General features: G+C 39.4%; 1 protein-coding gene across 12 annotated transcripts in view; it reads right to left on the bottom strand.

Moving 5' to 3' along the window:
• Positions 1-23,677, bottom strand: part of EHBP1 (EH domain binding protein 1) — a 210,109-nt gene that overhangs the window by 6,119 nt on the left and 180,313 nt on the right. For all 12 annotated transcript variants that reach the window (XM_050316897.1, XM_050316898.1, XM_050316899.1 and 9 more), the window contains 2 exons: positions 2,807-2,906; positions 1,597-1,670 (listed from right to left, as the gene is read on the bottom strand). In XM_050316897.1, the coding sequence (XP_050172854.1) occupies positions 1,597-1,670; positions 2,807-2,906 (174 nt within the window). The remainder of the gene's footprint in view (positions 1-1,596; positions 1,671-2,806; positions 2,907-23,677) is intronic.

Below are 23,677 nucleotides of genomic sequence, written 5' to 3'. Positions count from 1 at the left end.
CAATAATCTTATTGAGAGCTAAAATGCTAAACAAGGACTTCATTGTGCATATAAAAAAAAATTAAAAAATAACTAAAATTCTCCACCACTTATGTTTGTTTCCTAAACCTCTGTTCACTGTATCACCAGTAGGAATTAAGAAAAAAAAAAAAAAACAAAAACCAAACCAGAAAAAGAGAGAGAGGAAAAAAAGATGATTTCTTGGAGTTTGAACTTACAAAAAGAAACTAAAAAAAAGGAAGATTTTTGTTCAGGACAATGTGTGAATGGCACGGACTCCTAAACATTCAAAGGCTGCTGCTAGGACATTTCAAGGAAGTATATATTTATGAGGCAATTAAACATTGAAATTTTGTATTTAAGTACAGTATCTCTTAGCTCCTCTCTAGTTTTAGATTATTTTATGTTTTAAACATTTCATCAGTATGACTCCAAATTAATCTGGGTTGTCTCTGCAGAAAGCAATGTATATATTTATGACCCAAGATTACCCAAGAATACAGTGAAACACAGTCTTATGCAAAAAATATAACCACAGATGGAAAGATACGAAAAAGCCACCTGAAACCTGCTGCTTTTTTCCAACAAACTTATGCTCCCAGTGAAGTCTCCAAACTAATTAGAATTGATTTATTATGGATCAGGTACCTTATCAGGTGAAGAAAGAAATTACCATGGACAGTCAAAGGGTTGAGAGGTCAATACGGAATAGCAAAATCAATTTGCATTGATTAGACAAAAGGTCCATTTTACAGAGCCCAAAGGATTAACTTTAAAGCAAACATCTTTGAACTATAAGGCAGCATTTGTGACTGAGAGGTATAAGCGGGGCAGCATTAGAAAACACTTAAGATATTTAAATAAGAAAATAATGCAAGCAATGGTTTAAGCTATCTGGATGTTTATTTTTTATTATGAATCATCCCCAGGATTATTGTACAATTCACTGGAAAGCCCTATGGAAAGGATGCAATTGTTTCATTTATCCCGTGTCAATCTTCCCCTGAGTGTTACCTTCATTCAGGTAAGGTGACTAAACTGGGGAGAGTTGCAGAGAAGGGAGAAAATTTGTGCAAAGGATTGCACTAATCCTGGTGGTGCTTGTGATGAAATATTTACTTGACAAATACAGTGTTTTACCACCAAAACCAGTAAGACTTTTTTTTTTCCCCAGTGAGATACTGTTGTAAAACAGGTCTGAAACACTAAGAGGAAGGAGGGTCCCCTCTGTGGGTCACCCTTTCCTTTTTCCTGCGGCACCAAAAGCAGCGCAAAGCCATGAGAGGGTCAAGAGAGCAAAAAATTAGTAAACCCTGGGCACATACTCCATAACTCTTCATTACTTTGTTTCCAAAGTTTATTCCAGTGAGACCATACTTCTTTGTCCCGTATCTCGGACTTTCATATTTTTTCCTCCCGAATAAAACTCAAGAACGGGATTGCAGACTCAGCATATTCGCTGTGTGCTATTGCTCGAAGTGATGTAAATATCAGCATTATTAATGGGCTTCAGAGAAGCCTCCACACTTGGCACTTTCAGGCAGCCGCCTTCAGCAGTGAGCATCTCCCCCCCTCAGTACCCAGGATTGCTCTTACCTTCAATGGCAAGCATTGCTCTTAGCTCCCGGTTCAGCAGCTCGTAGCGCCTTTCTAGGTCATGTTCTTTTTCCCTAGGCAAGTTGCAAATGTTCATCAATATGTTAATTACTAAATCATTAAACACTTAAAAGCACCTTTAACTTACATTGATTTTAGGACTCGCAACTGACTTTTCTCTTTAACTTTAAGCTACTCCAAACAAATGATACACAAACTTAAAACCTGGCTCAGGTGGCCTATTCAGTAACAGGGTCTTTTCTTTTTATGTAATGTCGGCTTTAATTCCGTCAGTTTAACTCCAATGTGCTACAGGATGCAATTATTTCATGTACCTTTGGAGTGGCTGTTGTGGAATGTCCCAGATATAAAATATTCCCCTGGATCTAAGGAACAAATTCCAGCATCAACCTATTCACTGAGATAATATAACACTGGAAGTATTACTGTATATACATTCTACCCTAACGAACAGTAAAAATTAAACAAGGGATTAGAAAGCTTAATATTTTGAAAGTAGAATCCTCTGTCAAGTTCAGACCCAGTATGAAATAGGTGAGCAGAGGCTCTTCCCAGGGAAGTATGCAGGCATCTACACTAGGTGGCATTACGGAAAGAAATATCATCGTACTGAAAGAAGCACTCAGGGCACAGAATGCCTCTGAAAACAAGCAGCACCTTCTCCCTTCCTGGATGGTGCCACTGAAAAGAGTTCATTAGTCCTTACTTTGCAGCGCTGGAGGTATCACGGCACTGTGACTGATTCACTAATGTCCCCTCAGCAGCCTGGTGCTCCTGAACTAGCAATGGGATTGAGGATTTCTACAAAGCAGGTAGCGACTCAAATTTACTCTCTCTGAACAGACTTCACCTGTCTCATCTGAGGCACAATCCAAATCTATTTGTGCATTTCTAAAATGAAATTTTATTCTACTGTTGGGTCTTCGAAAACGTAACAGTGCTTAACATTTCTTTAATTTCGTTTTTCACAGCTCTGGCTAATCTTGTGTCACTGCATGCTTCTCATTTTCAGGTCTGAAATATGAGAAAAACAAGTTACTCGATGTGTAACACATCCACACTACTCACTTTTCAGGGGTTATTTTTGAAGCCTAATGGGAAGAGAGTAAAAAAATTTTTGCATCTATCTGAGGGGCAAATATTCTGGTAGATCATCCTTTTGTAAATACATATGTTCATCTGTACTTACAGAAGAGAAAGCTGATTCATTCTTCTTATTAAGGCATTCTTCTTATTAACCAGCATGAACCATTCCTGCATCATAGCTTCTTCTTCTTCTGTGTTTCTTCCTGCAATCAAAAGAACTTCATTACTTATTGTGGCATTTCACAAACTGAGGTACATATCTCATTTCAGGTTTTGGAGTATCGGTCTCCAGTATCACTGAAAATGACAAGGAGAATTCATAAATAGTAAAAATATCATAGGACTACAAGTCCTGCTTGCTTCATAAATAAACCTTTGAAAGCAGACATTATTCAGCACACATTTTAGTGTTCTTTATCATGCAGTCACCCTGACCTAAATGAACACCTTTTAAAAAGGACTGTATCTTTTAAATTCTTACAAATCAACTATGTTGTTGCAATGGTCCCAGTGAAAAAAACCCTTACTGATGAAAGATGTCTGGTCATCACCAAACAATCACAAAAACAATTCCTGTGGGCAAGACCCACTCCACCCATGCAAACCCAGCACGGTCAGGATGATGTGGTAAGGGATCAAAGTAGCTGCAGAGGAGATGGCAATCCTGAACCCTTGGCCACGGTGTGGGCACCTGCTCAGCTTCTGTGTTTATGGCCGCTCTTGCAGATGATAAGCTGGAAAGAGCTGCTCCTCTCCTCAACTTGCAGTCAAAGGGAGCATCTGCACAAGTACAAGTAATCTTGGGATCCAGGTGCCTAAGGGTCCCCATGTGTGCATGTATGCATTTCCCTAGGCCACGTTCATCCCAGGCAGGATGAGGATCAGGACCCTTCATGGCCCACCTGCAGGCAGTGCTGTGCTCTACCAGACTCCCTAACACTCTACATCACCACCCCTGCACCATCAAGGCACACGAGGGGAAAGGCAGATGAGCCTCCTGAAGGCTCCTGGCTGTGCTTTCCATGTAGCAGGGCTGCTGAACCAAATCCCAGCTCCCTGAGCTTGGGGACTAGGAAAAAGTCCTTTGTGGAGGCTGTGCTTCTGTGGTAACCTGCCATTCTCATCTCTCAAGTTGAGCTGAAGAGCAAAGAGTGAATTATGAAACTCACACATTTCATAGGGTTAAAATTAATCTTGGGAATAATCCTGGAATAGTGGCAAAGAAGCATGAGCTGGGTCTTCTGTAGGCTTCCCAGCTTTGGTGCTGCTTCACTGGGAGACTGTGGGCAGATCTCTGAGTTTAAGTGCCTCGTGCAATACAGGAATAATCACCTGTACCGATACTGCAAGGGTGCTGAAAGCTAATTATTGGATGTTTGAAAAGGGTTCTGAAATCTCTGATGCGAAGTGCTGCACACTTCGGGATGCCATCTTATTAACTTGAACCATAGGATCCCTAGTTGCAAAGAAGCGATTTCTAGCACCTGAAGCGGGAGAGACACCAGAAAAAATATTGATTTCCTCCAAAAAAAAAAAAAAGTTTTCAGTTTCTGGATGGGAGTGTTTAAAATGCTTTCACGTAGGTGCTTGCCACGTGCACATTCATACCCCAGTGAAGTGTGCAAGCCCAAATCTACATGGACAATCACACCGTCACCAGGGTATGACCCTGCTGCCTGCAAGGGAAGGTCTCAAGAAGATGAACGGGGAAGTGGGTCAGCTTAGGGTGGACCCACACAGTAAGAAGTTACGGCATCTTCTTTCTGATGCAAGACATCCTCCCATACCCATTTATCACCCTGTGAAGTGCCTGGTCGATGAAGCTTCCCGAAAGGGTGCTTTTAAGGTCAAGATTTGCTAGCAGTGAGACAAGAAGAGCAGAGCATCCCAAAATGGGCATGGCCCTGCAGCCCTTTTCCAAGGAAAAGCATCAGCATCCAGCTCCTGGACAACGGAGCAATGAAAGAAGAAATCTGACATGTAGAAATGCTCTCCCCCAAGACCTCCACTTCTGGTTTTGTGCATAAAATATCACACCACAGCATTTACAACAGTAAATTTACAGCAGTTCAGCATACTTTGCTGTTAAATTACACATCAAGGGCCTTGCTGCTGCATTGGTCCATCTAACAGGGTCTGCCTTTAGAAGTAGATGATAATCAGTATTAGCAACCTTTTGTTGAAATGCACCAACTAGTTGGAATTAATTTAGGGGAGCGGGCAAGAAGAAGGGGATAGATTCTTTTTTTTATCTTTGCAAAATGACTAGTCTGTTCTGTAATGCACAAGATGAGATTTTTTTTTTTAGCAGCAGTGTGGCAAAGTTCTCACAACCAGACAGCCATGGCTACAGTAACATTTCAATCAATTAGTTAGTTTTGGGGTGGTCTGGGATCTCTGGCTAAAAGGTTATAAATACAAGCTCTTACTGCATTTAATTTTGCAAGCCTTTAAAAAGAAATGGCAGAGACAAATGTTTTTAAGGTGTTTGACTCAATGGTGGATCTGAACTTGACTTTCGTGCCATGCAGTTTCAGGTTAACAACATAAACTTAAGATATAATCTTCTTTCTATTAATGCATTCCTCCTAAATAAAGTTAGTTGCAACATATAATGAGAAAAGATCTAGGTAAAGCTTGGAGCTGTCGAGTCAGATCTGCACAGGTGTCTGTTTTAATATACCCATGCTGACACCAAAGCACATGCAATATCCATAGAATAGGCTGGTTTAAAAGTGAATTAACAAAGTCTTGATTGTTTTTACAGAATTTTAAATCTGTTTTTGTATTCGCTTTGGACCCATGTGATGCCCTGACACCAGTCATGTGATATCGGCTGCGATAGGCACAAATCCCCGGGCAGCAACAAAAGAAGAAAGAGCAAAAAAGAAAAAGCTGAGAAAAAGCTTGCAATTTGGAAAAAGGCCAATTTTACCCTGGTGAAGGCCTTTTTGATCAGTGAAATGACACATGTGTGCAATATTAATAGTAGTCAATGCTGATATTTTATTTGTCGACCGTCAGCTTTTAAATTCTTGTGCATGGACCTGAAACAGATTCTTCCCAAGCAAGCAAAATAAAGATGAACTCCCATGTATAAGAAATTTAAATAACTCTTCAGCAAATACACTAGCATTAGAGCATTACTTCTTTTTTTTTTTTTTTTTCTTTTCCTTGGTGAGAGGATGCACATGAAACACTTCTAACAAAGAAAAACTGAGTGTTCTTACTGCAGCGATACTGCAAGATAAACTCACAATTACAAATTCTAAATAAAAAATTTAGAAAAACCCTTTCTTCAACACAGTGTCACTTTGTAAAACCCTGCTGCTACTGGGGTGGTGGTTGTTTTCACTTTCCAAGGGTAAAACAAGTATTTAATTGACTTGCAACAAATACTTGAAAATTCAAATTGGGAAAATGTCTGTGTTGTTCTTGGGAAAAAAACCACAACAAGCTGTACAGATTATTTAAATGAAGCAAAAAACCCACGCTCGAGAACAAATCGATCCCACACATGCAAACCCCTTATCTAAGCCACTACAAGATGCTGAAAATCTATAAATAGCCCACAGATCTTAAACTTAAATTTTTTTCATAATACATGCATTACACTATTGTTTTTGATAAACAACAACAACAAAACCCTTTTAAAGCTAGTAAGTTGGACCATTACAAATTAATCCTGACTTTAATAACTGGTTAAAGACCCCTTCAGCTTTATAAGTAACAAAAAATATTAAAGCCTGTGATCACAGCGAGCTTTTCTCATTTCTCCTCTAACCATTTGTTATTTAATCCAATACTAGTAATCCAATTTGTCCATCAGACTTTTAAAGGGCAGAATGCAACTTCTCCAGCTTAGACACTTTTCAAAGTACAATATATTTTTCAAATGAATGCTGGATGTTTCATTTTTTCCCCAACTGTTCCTAGCTCTAATGTATGAGGAAAAAAAGAACAAGATGAACATTGTTCGTACTGATTAAGTAAGAGCTCATTAAAGAGCTGTCAGTGCTGTACTTTGAATATGCATGAAGCATATAATCAGATCTAGTACCGTCACTAGAGGAGAATACGGTAAGTACAAAGGATTGATTTAATTACTTAGAGTGGGCTGTGGTGGTAAAGCAGTCTTGTTAGCGCAGAAAGAAAAGGAGGTTGTATTCTGGCACGGTTAGGGGAAAAAGGCAGTTTTAGCTTCTGCCACAATACCTAATCTCAGGATAAAGCACTTTACATTGTAGCTTAAAATGAAGACTGCCAGTTTTCTAAAAAGACCAGAATTCATCTTATCTTGTTTAACCTCATCTGGTTAACTATCTAGCAGAACATATTTATTCTCTTTAACACGTAATTATGCTTATACCTTTTTATCCTATAGTTCAATAATGACTTCTGAAAACAGTCTTCAACTAAGAGCGGGTAGTGCTGCAAACATCATATGCATGCAAACTGCTTGGTAAGAGATTTGAAAAATGCAGAACCAGAAACTCAGATGAACCAGTGAGTACACGCGCCTTTATGTGAAAAGTCAATACAGTTTTTAATGTCAGACTTTAACCTGAGGAGGGTTCTGGCAGAGCTTCTCTAATTTATTTTCTTTCCCCCCCCTCTCCTTTCTGCTTTTTTCCTCCTCTTCTTTTCTCTTCCCTTTTTTTTTTTTTTTTCTTTTAATTAATTCATTCTTGTTTTATTCTTCCTCTAGGAATCCAAGGGAATTCTCTCACATCAACTCCCAGTGCCATTTTCTAATTTCATTGTCTGGCTTGAGTGGTGAAGGATGCGTGCTCTATTCTTCTCTTCACTTGACATCTACCAGAACCCTCCTCAGTGATTAGGAACGAGCCCAACACCAAGCCTCAAACAGCACAAGACACTAAATTCTGCCCTCAGATACGAGAAACTACTACTGGCTTCTGAGTCGCGATTCTGAGCTGTAACAACTCCTGCACAGGATTCAACGGAGGCTGCAGTGTAAAGTTTGGCAGTTTTGTCCCTTACTGGAACAAATTCTAGTGATAGTCAAAATAACGATAGCAAGAATTTTAATGATAGCCAAAACAATCAAAACCCAAACCACAACCTCCAATCCCTTCCCTTTCTCTTGTGGTTCATCCCACATATTCATGATTGTTATTTAAAACCAAGTCGAGTCAATTTTCTTCCACAATACTCGAGAGTTAGAAGCATGGTAACAAATACATTACCATTTTTTGGAACAATATAAGCAACTAGATTATTTTAATGTTGTACAGCTTCCCAGCAGTCTTTTACAAATAGATTTTCCTTCATATTCTTTGGGATTTACAAACAGATTTTTGTTTACATTGTAAGCTAATTATCTGTTAAATATTTAAATAAGAAGCATCTTGACAAATGTCTCTTCTGAATCAATTTGAAAGAACAATTTTTCTTTCCTTTCCAGCTGAAAATGCTTTCAAACTAAGCCAGCTACCACAATATGAATGTACCATTAGACCCATTATTTTTAAGCTGTTTGGGCAGCTAGACATTAGATAAACCCACTATGGATTAACATAGTAAACCTGTACATTGCTAAGAAAACACAGAAGAAAGTGCTACAAAACACTGAGAATACCACTTAAAAGGAAGAAAAAGCAACAACATGCAGGGACAAGATTAGTTTACAGTGTAAATGGATGAACACAGTAACTCCTCTACACTTTATACCGTCGTAAATCTGTCAAGATAAGACAATGGATTGATATTTTTAAAAAATCCTTAACTGTAAATGTATTTAGCTGTTGTGCAAAAATGAATTACAACCTATGGAAGATAAATAATAAAGGGTTTACATCAGCATCCAAAACCAGCCCATTCAGTCTGGTAAGAAATAAGAGGTTTACAGAAATCACTCTGTATGCTGTCTGAAGCAGCAATTGTTTTTAAATTTTATTTGCCCTGTGTGTAGTGTGTGTGCCATGGTGTCATGGTTAAACACAGAAACCTTCCCATGTCTCCCCATTTACCTCAACAGAACTACATGAAAAACAACCTACTTAAGACACAGCCCATTCTTCATCCATTTGCTGATGTTTACACACAGTTTTAAAATAGAATAGAAGAAGCTTTCTTCACTCAACACACTTGGGTGAAGAGGCCAGCAGGAGAATGCCAGTGCATGGGAACTACAGCAGGGCAAATAACAACAAAAACTGGCCAATTTCACTCTGCTCCTCTTTCTGGACTATTTTGTAGTTGACAGAAGCTGGGTGACTACTGAGAGCCATTCAAATGCCAGTGAATTCCACAAATTTAACAGCAAACTCTTCTAAAAACACACCCCACTGTCTTTATTTGCCTGCTTAAAAAAAAAAAAAAAAAAGTTGCATTCACCCAATCACAGGGACGAGTTTTTACAAGTTTCTGTATTAGGAGCAAGTGGACAGATTGGCTTGTTTACCTGAAGGAGAACATGAATAGCAAATAAAGAATAGTTCTAGGATGTGTCTCATCTTGTCTCGTAAGAACCTGGGGAAATTCACTGAAATTGAAGGTGGTGTGTTTAAAACCGATAAAAAGAATGATCGTTCCTCAAAGCCTCATCATTTACTAGTAGAACTCGTTGCCACGAGGCAGTGTTGAAACTAAGAGCTCAGCAAGAATTAAAACCAGGTTGAATGTTGAATATGGAAAGGCAAAGCTGCAGCAATAAATATTCAAATAAACAAACAAAAAACCACAGGACGTAGGAACTCGATCCTCCTGCTTTAGGACACGAGCTAACCTTTAATTTTTCGAGGTTAAATTAAATGTTCCCTGGGGCCAGGTTAGGTGGTAACTGGCCTCTGCAGAGTTTCTTGCCCCTGCCTGGGCTCAACCCACACCTGTCCCACCAGACTGTTGAGCACCAGACTGTGGGGCTGATCCACTGGGGCAATTGCAGTTTTACTGAAAGGAAACACGGGAAGAGACGAGAAACAACGCCGGGTGTTTCAGCTGACCAACCTCACGTTGCTAACAAAGGCAGGTGGAAGGTCTCAAGCGCTTCCAAGTCAGCAGCGGACTTCCCACTGATTTTAATAGTCTTCTCATCTTGCTCACCGTGAACAGCTTATGCAGAGATGAGCTCTTGTTTTTAATGTGAGTTACTGAATTTAACAAATGCTTAAGCAGAAAAGCCTATATTCACATCAGCTGTTCTTTGTAAAGGAAAGTTACATGAGCCCTACTGCAAAATGCCTCCAAAACAACTGAAAGCTATGGTGAAGGTTTTTAAATGACTAGTGATCCACAATTTTTCACTGAGTGAAACTGAGGCATCCCAAAAGAGACCTATTTTTTTAAAAATCACCCTTCTCTGCTTTCAGAGGGCTACCTTCAGTGGAAACCTCAGGATTTTGGATAAAATATTTTTTACAAGTGCTAAGTGCCAAAACAGAACCCACAACAGACACTCCACAGCATGAATGCATGGGCTGCTCTGCCTTGAGCTTCAAGCCTCGTGTGTCAGATTACCATGCCCAGCTTTGCTACAGAATACTTCCTCCTTTCAGTGCATGAGGACCTCCTCAGTTACTAAAAGCCACTGAAAACGAACTAGAATAGCCACCAAGAGATAAGCAGATAGGATTGTTGTTTAGATGACACTGCAGAAGTGCTAGCTAGCAGACGAAACCCTAGCACAAGTTTTTGAGTCCGAACTGGATGGGAAAACACCTAAGGAACATTAGAAAGGCAAATTCATGGCCACTAACTTGCTGTCTGAGAGCGGTTGAGAAGGAGACATTGAAGTCCACACAATGGAGTCTCATAAAGGTACGTAACGACTGCCAAGAATCTGCCAGGCAGAGTTACATTGCAGTGTATTGTCTGACTCTCAGCCCCCAAAAGTACTGTACCCCTAATGAAACGGAGCTGCCGCCAAAGGAATGCCTTTGTCAAAAGCACACATCAAATTAGTTTAATATTAAGCAGGAAACTTGTAATTTCTTTGGTTCCTGAAACATTAAAAAAAAAATCAGAGAGACTATTTAAAATTTTGAGAGCTGTGTAAACAAAAGGTCAGGGTTCTGACCACATCTTGGCACGTGAGAGGATTTATTCTACCTGCAGTGGAACTGACTCACAGGAAGACAAAACATTTGGGGCCTGCAGTCTGGGCAGCCTAAAATTATCACAGGACCGAAACTTGCACAAAAGACAAATTGCCTGAAAAACTGCTGATTTTCTCTGCATGATGAGTCAACACAGTGGCCACTAGAACATAACAGAAAATCAACCAAAACAAAATGCCTGGGCTGGATCAAGATTATAAATATATTTTAAAAATGGTAACATCAATCCAGACCAAGAAATTTTGTGCCCCAAAATTCAGCCAAGAAGTGAGATTCAACTGAAACATTTGGAGAGATTCCTATGAGAAAGTGATGCCTCATGGACAGTGCCTGCAGGGATCTTAGCACCGAGCAAAACCAATGCTTTTCCTTTATCACCCTCTGGTATTCTTTGTACCCAGATTTTCTCACATAGCACAACTTCAGAAGATGCAAGGGCTTGGGAAAAATATACATGAGGCCCTTGCTTGGAGCACAGGAAAACATGCATCATTAACTGATACACTCAAGCTTTTGAAACTATGGAAAAAATGGTAGATCACGCTTGGAAATCCACAAAGAAAGGGATGATGGTCTGGGCAGATGAATCATTTCATCTGCAGGTTGACAAGTAGAGTTGGATGCTATGTTATGAGTGACAGTAAGTTCTCTACAGCTCATAACAACTCCTTAGATCAGCTTATTACCTGTATAGTTGATAAGTGATGGCTGGGTAAGATTCTGAAGTGAGAGGCTATTTACCTAAGAGTCGTTGGAGTGCACTCTACTAGGCAGCATATTATTCCATTTTTACCAAATGTCTCCTTCCTTTAAAACGCATTCACTTGGAGCTGGGAAAGGGTAGTGGATATTATAAAATCACTTCATTAATGGACAGGCCTGAATTTAACCCAAGCAACTGCCTGAAGTGAGATGATGGGTGGCAAGGAACGTGACCTTGTATCCCCGTTAATGAAAATGTCTGCCCTTACTGACAGTTGGCAGGTTTGTACTTCTGGGATCCAAGGCCGACTGGGTGAGTTAGCTAGACTGAGGTGGCCTAGGGCCCTACAGTTTCCAGTTTTGACAGAAAAGGTGTTTTTGGTGGTAAATGGGAGAAAACCAAGAGAAAATAATAGTGCCCTCTGCAGACTGCAGTGGCATCGTGGGCCAGGAGCCTCAGGGTGACCAAAGTGCCTTTCTCCTCGCCTTCTCTTTACAGGCAGACACTGATTGTAGAGAAAGCCAACTTCCAGGCATAAAGCCAAAGACTATGCCTACCACATGAAAGAGCATTTATACTGCAATACCACAAAGAAAGATGGAAATCAGTTAAAAGAAGCAAGTGTCTGTTGGGTCTTGTAAGACTTTTGGAAGGCTTGCAAGTCTATTCATAGTGCCTAGGGCTCTCCCAGAGTAGTCTCCTGCTATGGGGGCAGTTCTGTGCTTGGGCTCTCTTCCTCAAGCTGGCTTTAACCTGTTGACAGGTTCTTTCAAGGCAATGATGAGGCTACAAAAGCCAGGGAAGTGCATGGAGAGGAGGCTGACTTATCGCTCAGTCCTTGCAGCCAATGGCAATTCTGGGTTACTTTGAGAAAAAAAAATAAATACAGTCATTGCTGCTGCTGAGCTGCTTTAATGATTTAATGAACTTGGCCTGGGAAGGCTGAACACGCACCCTGCCCACGTCTGGTCTTGGAAAGGTTGTTTCCTGTGAACTTTTGCCTACTAACACACAGACCTAGCACTGAAGAGATGTGGTAAATTTAAGGGTCAGAGCCATGAACCTTGTTTTGTGGAAGCTTGTCAGATGTAGAAACGCTGTGTATTTGGATAAATACTTCCAGACAGTCTTCCTTTACCAAAAGCAAGTCAAGACTGCTTTGCAGGAACTCTTAATGGGAAGAGATGGAGACTGGAAAGAGTTTGCCAGTAAGAGAAACAGAAGAGAAACTGAAGAGAGGCTCATAAAATGTGTGATTCTGGCAACTACAAAATGCATACTTGGGCAGGAATTTGTGTATATGTTTGTGATCTGGACCCTGAAGACTCGTGTCAGAAACTCAGCTTACCAGCGTGCCAGTTTATTTGCATTAACGGATTTTCATGAACAGCTTTGCAATGCATGTCCAAGCAGGCATCTCTGCGGAGCTCTGTGGGCTTCAGGTCAGTCAAGTCACACTTGGGTGCAACAGGGAAGCACAGTTACCATACTATAAATGAGACCTTGATTATAGCGTCACTGCACTTTTTTCACCCAGGGGTCTGGTGGCTGTCAGAACTCCCATTACCATAACCCTGGCAGCAAGGTAATGTTCCTGCACACTGGAGAGAGAAGCATCTTATCAAATGCTTTATTATATTATTTTGCTTCCAAAACCAGCAGTAACCATCAATGCGTAGTTTTGCGAACTGTTATCACGTTACAGTAAAAAAATCACTCTTTTGCTCACGTCAAAAACCTTTCCTTCTGCCCGACACAAATTGCTACCAGTAATACCCTTCCAGCCTCCTAATCACTAGGTATTTCCATAGGGAATGTCCACAAACTACCACCAGCAGAGACCCAAACCTATGTCATATGTGTATCATTCACACCCCCAGAATTTCTTTTTAAATGCTTTCACTCACTTCTTATGCTAAATATAAAGAGCTAAGTGGCAAAGATGTTGTTTACAGTGATGCTTTAACATTTTCTGTCTTGCCAGAAAGGCTGTTGTCATACTGTCCTTCCTCTTGCTCTGCCTTGGCATGTGCATCTTTGTCTTTCACAACATGGTTGGACAACTCACTACCATCTCATGGTTTGGCAAGTTTTTGGTTCACCTGAGATTCTACATGCTGAGCTAAGCAAAACAACAGTGCAGGAGAGCTAGGCTGACAAACTGCTATAAAACTTATGGTGCTATTAATCCATTCTTTCTCATTTAGGCAAGATATGAGAATATGAAAAGAGCATGATTTTTTTTTTTCTCCTTATGTACATGCATAGATATTTTTCATACTGCCTGCTTCGCGAGCTTGAAGAGGTAACAAAATCAATTTTTAAATTCATCTCTCTCAGGCAAAACTAAACATTCATCATTTTCCTCCCTGAGCCCTGACACTGGTGAATACAAATCTGCATTTACTTTTGGGAATTCCAAAGAGAATTGTGAATTCAATTGTTTTTAAACGATGAAATTTGGCTTAGGGAATAGGATGCCTCCTCCTAGCTCACCCCTCCCTCCTCTAGCGTGGATTTCTATTGCAGACTGGACGACTCCAGTAAGGAGCATTCAAGATGGTATAATACAGGCTGGTAAACACAGCTCGACAATCAGGGTTGTGAAGGTGCAGAGCATATAAGGGATTTATTTTTGATAGTGAATCTATACACATATACATCATCAAGCCCCCACTGAGAAGCAGACCACTCCAAGTGATTAATACAGCTAAAGGGGGCAGATAAGAGATCAATGACAAAAATCACCTGGTAAAAAAAGAAAAAAAAAAAAGTAAAAGGTGTTGCATTAAAAGGGCTTTTACTTTGCATGCGAAACAATACTGAGAAACCTGTATTTTAGCACTTGTACTCAATAAGCACTCTAAAGTATGTCGGGATGAGAACAGAAACCCATCCTTTCTAATAATCTTGTGACAAAAGCTAAAAGACATCATCCTATTAACTAGTGATCTCAACTGCTAATGCGGAGTACTTCCTGGTGCCTTTTATGTAGAATGCCGCTATTAAAAAACCACTAAACATTCACTGTGAACAACACAGAATCATTCATCTTTTATCAGCATCTCTTGTTAGAGGAGTATGAGAGGGGCTGAAGGTGTCATTGATATTATAGAGCGGAAATTAATCAGAAATTTTTCTCATATTTCCCTCATCACACTCATTTACTTTTGTACAAATTTCCCCCTGCTAAAAAGTTCATACCCAGCCCCCTGTTGTACGCTTTTAAGTTGAGAATATTCAACGAGTGCGTCAACTGAAAGGCACCAGGTCCCAACACAAAAAGCATTCGAAATTCTCATTTAGTTGTCTTTATTTTGCTAGCGCCATGTGGTCCTTGAAGATGTAGAAAACACGGGAAGCCGAGTAAAGATCAGAGCAAGCTCATTAGCATTCTGACAAAATTGGAGTGGTGGAGATGTATAGTTTGCCTAGTTTGTCGTTTTGAAAGCTACCGGTGGTAAGCTTTCTATTTCATTGTGCTTTTGTCTTTTTTTGGGGTTTTCAACGCAGCGGGGTGGTTGTTAGCCTAGGTTTTCACAGTGCATTGTGGGAACCTTGCCTGCACATTCAGCCTATATAGTATCATTTGAGTTCAAGCAAAAAAAAAAAAAAAAAAAAAGGTAATTTTTTTCCTTATTTATTTCATAACCACCTATGCTAATGCGTAATTGTCATCTGGCTGTCAAAGCCCATCCTGCCCGACACCTGGTTTATAAAGTTAAAAAAAAACAACCCCCAAACCCACAAAAATAAAATAAACTCTGAGCTGTATTTAAAAATAAAACCTTTTAAATGTGTTGCTAGTTTTCTTCAAAAGACAAGATAAGAAGAAATTAATTTAAATTCCACTGTTTACAATAAACTAGAAATGAATTTGAGGCAGATCCACTTGATTAGAATTCAAAAGAGACTCTTTCGCTGTATAAGATCCCCAGTTCTATTTCAGAGTCTCTTGAAGGAAAGATGGGTTTATGCTCCAGAATTATGTAAATAATGAATTACCTCCTAGAAGACCTATAGAAGTTATTACTCTGGTCATTTGATTTTTTTTTTTTTTTAGTTTTTTTTTTTTTTTTTTTAAACTAAGGCTCACTTTGAAGGGCTAAAAGGGCAACATTAATGCTGCTATTCGACATGAACGTTTCCAACTTGCAATGAAATGGATAAAGGTCTTTTTGGATGAATTTATCTGCTAAATCCTTGTGGTTGCCCTCCTATCTCGGATGATGACCCAAAAGAATGTCAACAGCTCATTTCCCAGAGAGCTGGGAAGAGTCACTACACAAGCCATAATCTGCACGTTCTCAAAGAACCATTTCAAACATTACATTTCACAAGCTGTTTAAAGAGATGATTTTTTTTTTCCCCCTTCCTCTCATCTCCACTATCCTACCAATACTTTGGACATCAGTGCCTCGGAAATGAGTGCTTTAACAAAGTTGAAACGTGACTTTTTACGTGTCGTGTTGGTGGGTTGGGCATACACGCACGCTCGTACATGCACCACGCAACATGTGAGTGACAAAACACGCTGCCCATTCACTTTGCCAAATTCCAGACACACTACGGCAGGGACGAGGAAATCCTAAGAATAAAATTATATTAAGTCACCCCTAATTTACTCATTGGATTTTTTTTTTTTTTAATATAATGTGTGTCAGGCTGCCAAAATCACAGATATCCTTTCAGTAGGAAAGGATAAAACACAGCTTGAAAGGAGTTACGATGGCCTAGATCTGAAATACGGTAAATTTCACAGTGGAGTGCAGACTTAAGATTTCTTTACTTAGCAAGGAGGAAAGGATAAACAAATATTAAGAGAAAGAGCTGCTTTATACAAAACCTTCAAAATTCTTTCTTTTTGCTATGCATTTGGATGGCATCATTATCTTTACTGTCAAAACAGACTGAGACCTGTAACCATCCTCTCATGAGCAAGAAAAGCAAATGGTCAGGCCAAAGAGGTCTTTAAAAAACAAACAAAAAAAGTACAAGAAGGTAAGTGCCTGAAAATAGAAAGCTCTGAGATGACCCCATGGTCGTGTGGATTGACAGATCTATATTTTTCCATCATACTTATAATCTAATTTCACTTTATGCCTCTCATTTCACTCATGTGAAATAAAAGATGTTGCCACATTTGAGCTATACATGAAGAACTATATTCCCTCCCCAACTAACAGCAACACCCAAACCCTGAGAATTCAATAGCAGACATTATTCTAAGCTTAACAAAAGGCAGAATTTTGTCAGCTCCGAGATGCCACCTTTATTTCAAATCTCCCTTTAAACACTCAGGTCCTTTTCACTCGGGTTCCAACTCCCAGCAGAGGCAAATAACCTGGAGACTGTTATCTGCATGACAGTAAGGGCGACCGAATTATTTTTCTATACTTTGCCATGTGCTTATAGCTGCAAAATTATTTATCTCCTTCACTGCATTCTACTACGAAAGTTTCCTCCAGAAGAATCGCCGGGACCAGCCATATCAAATTAGAGGGCAGTCAGGAGTGTCTAAGTCCAGCTTTAAAACAAATATCATAACAATTACTTAGCCATATGGAAAATAGGGTATGTCTTTCCTGAAAGCTTTTATATATTTTCTATCTCAAATTTCAACTTCATTAGAAACTACTTCTGACTAGCAAGCTGCAAGATTGCTAAATATCTAACTGTTAACCCACCATGAAGAAAGAGACTCTTTTGAATGGCAGAACTTTTCCAAGATGCAAATGAACAATAATCTAATTTTGAGAGTAAATTAACTGGAGGATTCATTTTAATATGTTTCAAAGTCTCCAAAATTAAGTGACAGTTGCAGCCTCTGCAATACACAGACATACGTGCGCTCACACTCATGTACATATACTAACAAGACACCCCCCCACACACCCAGCTTCCATCCTCAGGAAAACTCACATTGTATTTATGTTTAGGTTCTTATGACTTAAAGGCCAGATGTTTCACAAATGACCAACAATTGGAGGTTAGAATAAATTAATGACTGATTTCTGAGCTTTGATGGAATTAAGCATACTTCTTTTCTCAATGTGCCATGTGAATGTTTGCCCGTTAAACTTTTTTTTTTTTTTTTTTTTTTTTTTGACAAGTGAGGCCACCCGGCAGAAAACAACTGATGCAAAACCCAGGAGTAATCCCTCTGTTTAGTTCAACACTGTGGTTAGCCTTAACACTGCCTCTATTATCCAATGGATTTAGAGAAACTTTCATTTATTTGTTGGCCTCAGTCTTCCAACTTTGTTGCCTTCTTTAAAGGACCCAAGACCCATTCCTATGTAAATACATTTGCATAGGGCCACAATGAAACTTTCTGGGGCTCGGATTAAACTTGCAGAACCAGATAGCTGCACTGCGCATATTTGTGATCTTCGTGTAAGTACTTTCCCAAATACATATGAGTGAATGAAGCCGACGTCCACTCTGGCTACAGGAATGCCTGGAGTTTAAAAGAAATGCACCACTGCAAACTACACACCAAAGCCCCAAATGCTGAAGCAAGCAGCAGACACAGCACCCAAACGTGAAATGACAATGCACAGAAAATGAACAAAAAGTCCTTTTCACTTAGGAGTTGTAAAGATCAGCACACTATTTGCTGCAAAATGTCCTCTTCACTCCTAACCAGTTCTGCCAGGACAACTGGATCCCCAGTGTAAAAGTGATGATTCATAGCTACTTGGGTTTTCATTTTTTTTTTCTCTTGCTGCCTCTGCTTATAAAGAGTACCTAGGGTTTAATGTATTATTCTAAACTGTACTCTATACAGTCAAGTCAAATACAAAGCTTTGCATCCAGCAAGTCTATTAGGAAACAGCACCAGGATTAATCCCTGCATTTATGGCCCTCAAAAAATGTCAGTAGCCACTCCATGCAATTTTGCCATTCCCACGCATAAAATGCCAATACCTTAAAGGTTTATGTTCTGCAAGGGAGACTCGATGGACCTGAGGTATAACTAAGGAGTGGTTTTGTAATTTCACTGGCACTGATGACTGTGGGCCAGGAATTGCAACTGAATATATTCTTTTGGTATGCATTTGAGGAGATAACAGCCCTTCTTCCAGGGTTCACCAAACACAGATACCTAATTCCTTGTTTTGCAGTACTTTTTTTTTTTTTTCCTAATCTATCTTAAAAAGCTTTGTATACATAACTTTTTAAAGAAATCACTATTATAGCATTATTCAAGTCTGTAACTAACTATATGTTTAAAAAAATGAACCCAAATATATCAAACCTAATCACACACAAAAATACACCAGACACTAGAAAATGACTTGCATAACCAGTAGGATGTTAATGAAGACACTGACACAAATCATAAACCGATTCTGACTTGCACTGTATTTTCCTTACTCCTGACTGTATGGTAAGCCTCTGCTGCCCCGTGTAAATACCATATACAAACCCAATTTCTCTCGTTGGACTAAGCACATCAATACAAAAGCAAATGAACTACCAAAGTGCCCTAATTAACAATTTTGCAAGTGAATGCAGACATCAGTGCCACACTGCAGCCATTAAAGTCTATCCCTTGCCATATCTGTTTCTGTTAACATTTCAATAGACCAATTAAACGACCTTTCCCCCCTCAAACTCAATTAAGCTATTTGAACATCAATTGATAACTTACCATGTATTTATGCAAAATGTGCAAGCAAGAGATTCATTTTTTCAATCCTAATGATGTTCTGAAGAAGAGAAAACTATCTTAACTATCCTGTCCTGGTATTCCATGGAGAGGGGGGCCAGGAATGGGATTGCCTCCCAGGGGAGCCAGGTGGGCACTGTGGCAGGCAGTTTGGAGAAAGCAGGTGTGAGGCAGATATTCTTCTTCCCTGCCATTTGGTCCCTGCCAGGCAGCTGTCTTGGGAGGTCAAAAGAAAACGGAGACAGCCATCTCTTTCAGCTTGTTGGAGTATCACGCCAGCACACTGGTAGGTGGCACAGGGTCACATCAAGCCAACTTGTAGATATCCAGAATTGTTTCTTTTTTCCTTTTTTTTTTTTTTAAATTTTTGTCTTGAGGTTTTAACTCTCTTTCTGTAGTGAAAAGGGGTGCCCAACACACACACACACACCTTTCTGAGCATCACAGGGTAGGTGTGACATTTGACTTAAGCCTGCCCGCCCCATGTTAAAAGAGGTGATTTGCTGACATTTGCATTTTCCCAAGGGGCTCCATACACCATGAATCTGTCACAAATTCAGGGGACTTGAGTGGAAGGAGGTCAATGTCTCCTGTTTAAGAGCTGGCCTTTGCTTCTCTGCACAGGTAAACAAACAGTTCCCCCCGGGGTTTGTAGATAGGGACTGAAAGCAAGGGAATTTATTTAAAATAAAGCCACCTCAGTATAGAAAAGAAGTGTTTTGATGCTGCTGCTGCAACTGATTTATGTGAAAAACATAATTTTTTTGGCTTCAAGACAATGACAAATCTTACAGGAAAAATAAGAAATGGGTATTTGTGTAGGACATTGAGCAGAAAGCTTTGTAAGTGCCTGTTACCTCTCAGTAGACCTCTTTTAGTTCAATAAAACTCTTCTATAAACTAAGAAGAAATCAAGCAGAAAAGACAGAAGTTGAGGGGAAAAGGTATAAATATTTTAGCCTTCCTTATGTCTGGGGGAAAAAAAAAGTTGTACCTGAGCAAATTAAAAAAACTCACTAAGCCCCCAAAGTAATCTTTCTTAAATTAAAACAAAACAAAACAAAAAAGTGAAAAGAAGCCAAACTAAAGAAACTACCCCAGATCTTTTTCAGAATTCTTTGAAGATGGGTAGGAGAGAAATTGAAGATCCAACTCTAACAATTCTATTTGAAGTTTTAGTTTGAAGCCCTTAAAAAAAAATTCTAGTGGCACCCTGGGATAGTTCAACAAAGGCCTGGTTTCTGGGAAAAAAAGCATTGTCCCTTTCAGAATGTTAATCTGGTATATCACTTGCTACTACACCCCAGCATGTACTTTTGCTCATATCAACAATTAAAAGAATACATTTATTAAATAGTCTTATCACCGGATGTTATAACTTGTAATTCATGCTAACTAGATAACCAAAGTAAATTTTATTTAAATTCTCGTTTCTTTGTGAAACTTTGTAGATGGTGTATATCTCATGATTAACGGACAACGTCTAAAGCATCCCGTCCTCTAATCTTCCTAAAATCCCTTTTCATCCGATTGTTTAAGACTGCTTGAAAGGCTAACACCAAGTCTAAGACTACTGCACATTTGGGGGAGGGGAGCCTCTGTAGGTTAGCTAATTAAACTGTTTGTCTTCTGAAACATTTAACTGGCTTTAGAGATTATTCTAATTAAGAATGATGTTAGATGTATTTTTTAATGTAGCTATTAAAATTAATCATAATCCAGCAATCTCATGTGCTGAACTATGTAAATAGAGATGTGCTTGAAATCCTGCTGCAGTTTCTTTATTTGGGAGTTGATCATTATGGATTCTACATAGCACACATCAGCATCAACCTAATTTTCAATTAAGAATGCCTTGTGAAACTATAACTTTTACTCTGTATTTATGGAAGGTAAATAACTGACCTCAGCAGAGCTAGACTACAGTGTTTCCCAAGCAGTACAACTACGAGGGGGGATATTAGCTCTCATTCATACTGTACATCTTTTTCTCTCTACTTCGCAGACCGTGTATTCGATTGAAGTGAAGGAAATCCATTAAATTTGGAAGGTCTGCAACTTGGCAATTGCAGCTTCTCGTGCTTTTCCTTACTAGACGTACAGCAGAGCTCTCACAAATATTGCTGGCAAGAAATTTTAAAAACAGACCACATAAAAAAGTTGGCATTCAAACAGAAAGAACGGCTGGGGCTAGAAGCCAATATGTAAATTGGCTAGTTAAAAAAAAAAAAAATCTAGTATGATTTTCTCCTTAAATAATTAAGAAAACAAAACCAAAACAACAGAGAGAAACAAATGAATTATGACTGCAGTACACACAACAGGCAGCCTCTATCAGAACTCAGAAGGGTATTATACTCTAAACACTTTTTCTTCCCTTACTGCTGAAAGATTAATACTGGTTATCCCATTAAAGTTGGTAAAATGCCATTCTTGTGTCTTAAAGCTCTAGCATTGGAGGTCAAGAAGTGTATGCTGCTTCTTACAAGGCTAGTGTGGATGTAATCTTCCCAAAGTTACAATAATTAATGTTAAGCTTCTTTAGCAATACGTTTCTGAAAGAACTTGCCTGATAATATACTTAGAGCCTGGCTAGCTGTTTGTGTTTCTGAGCAAGAAATGTATTCTATGCTGCTCACGTACTTCAGCTTAAATCTTTAGTCAAACTAGGGTGATGATGAGCAGTTTGACTTCTAAGTAGAAATAATATTTAAATTCACAAAGGTGAAACATTTTGGGTGTAGGGAAATCAGGGGGCACAGATACTACTTCCCAATGTTTTTTTTATCACTAACCTGATGGAGAGGTGTACTGTATAGCCATACAGGTCTTTTTAAGGATACCCATTCCCTAAGAGAGAGCTGCCTGTACAGGTGCAATATGTTTATTAGAAAGCAATCTATAGCAACTGCAAAAGAGCTGACATTGGAGGTCTGCTCTCAGCCCATACTTTACTGTTGAGTACAAAAGCCCCTCCGCCTGAAAGTGTCCCCACATGTTCCAGCTCAGAAGCTGTGGTTATGAATGAAAACAGGGAGTGTGAGATTAGATCTTCCTCTGCTCTAAAACTGAAGATAATTTCATTTATTTCAAGCATGCTACCTCTGCTTCTACCCTCTCAGGGTTTGGCCCTTTCTGTATACATTAACAGCCCGGGACACAGCAGTATTTCTGAGTCATCCCACAAGCAAAGAAAAATGTGTTTTCCTGAATGCACGTTTCCCACTCCTGCCTGCTGGAAAACTCAACAGACAAGCACATCTCCCAGGTTAAAAAACTAAAAGCCATTTCTGTGAGCATAGTGGGGAATGAGTGGCCCAGGAAAGCCAGAGCAGAAACACAGTCACCAAATGGAGCAGAGAATCTCATCTGCATCTTTGTTTTCGTCTAAGGCAGAAAAAGAACCCTGATGATACATACATGTTTATCTATTTGCTTCCATTTTCAGCCCCGTGAATGCATGCTTTATCTCTGAGCATAACAGCTTGTTCTGGTAGAAGTTCTTTTTGTCTTTCTATGCAGATTTTAATGCAACAGCATAGGTAGAAAATTCACTCTTGAATGAGTTCACAAGGGAAAATTATGCAAAGAGGTTACTAATCAGTCGATGACCTATCCTTTGAGGCAATACAGTAGACACAGGAATATCCAAAACAAGTCACCCTTCTGCATTATAATCACAAGCAATAGGCACAGAGACTGATTCTGTTAACCTGACAGAAAGTGCATTCTTCATCATTCAGATAGGTGAGAGAAAGCATAGGGGAAAAAAAGCATCCTGAAGCACAAAGCAACTTAGACAGTTTACTGGCAACTTGACCCTGAGACGGTTCCAAAAACCAGTTTCACAGACACGAGCGTGCTTAACAATGGTGTCAGTCAGCCAGCCCTGAAGCTGTCCAAAGAAACAGCCAGATACTGCTGCTGCCCAAGAAAAAAATATATTCTAGACCTGGCTTCTGGATAATATAGCTGTAAGGCACAGGCTCACCACAGCTGTTGACTACTATGAAGATGAGGGAGATAGAGAGAAGTTGTGGTCCTAACACAACAGCCCAGGCTCTCAGCTACCTGATGGCCAGCAGTGCCTTTTGTCTCCCCTCTCTTTTCTCTTTTATAGTTGCTTCTCTTTTCTATATGTGGTCTCATAGAAAGGAAGTATGCATTTTATGTCTCAAAAGCTATACAGCCAGACAATCAGAAAGCTGCATTATTTCTGATTTTCTAATGCTAGACAACATGTATTGTTTAATTAAGTATATACTTGGGGACTGCAACATACCATTATATATGTGCCCTGTACTGCTATTAAATAAAACACAGCATATATGTCCATACATTTGCTGCGTGAAATACACAAATGCTATCCCTTTAAAATCTTTTGCTTATGTCCATTTTTTTTTGTATGTCTAAAAGGAAGATTACATCTCCTGGGACCCAAGTTTTAGTGCCCTGACAAAGGCAAAAGCCAAAAAAGAGTAAGAAATACTACAGCAAGAAATATTACAGCAAAAA

Source organism: Myiozetetes cayanensis, unplaced genomic scaffold (genome assembly GCF_022539395.1).
Source record: "Myiozetetes cayanensis isolate MyiCay16 unplaced genomic scaffold, myiCay2020 scf2-11, whole genome shotgun sequence".
NCBI classification, from domain to species: domain Eukaryota; kingdom Metazoa; phylum Chordata; class Aves; order Passeriformes; family Tyrannidae; genus Myiozetetes; species Myiozetetes cayanensis.
This window is presented reverse-complemented; position numbering and strand designations above follow the sequence as displayed.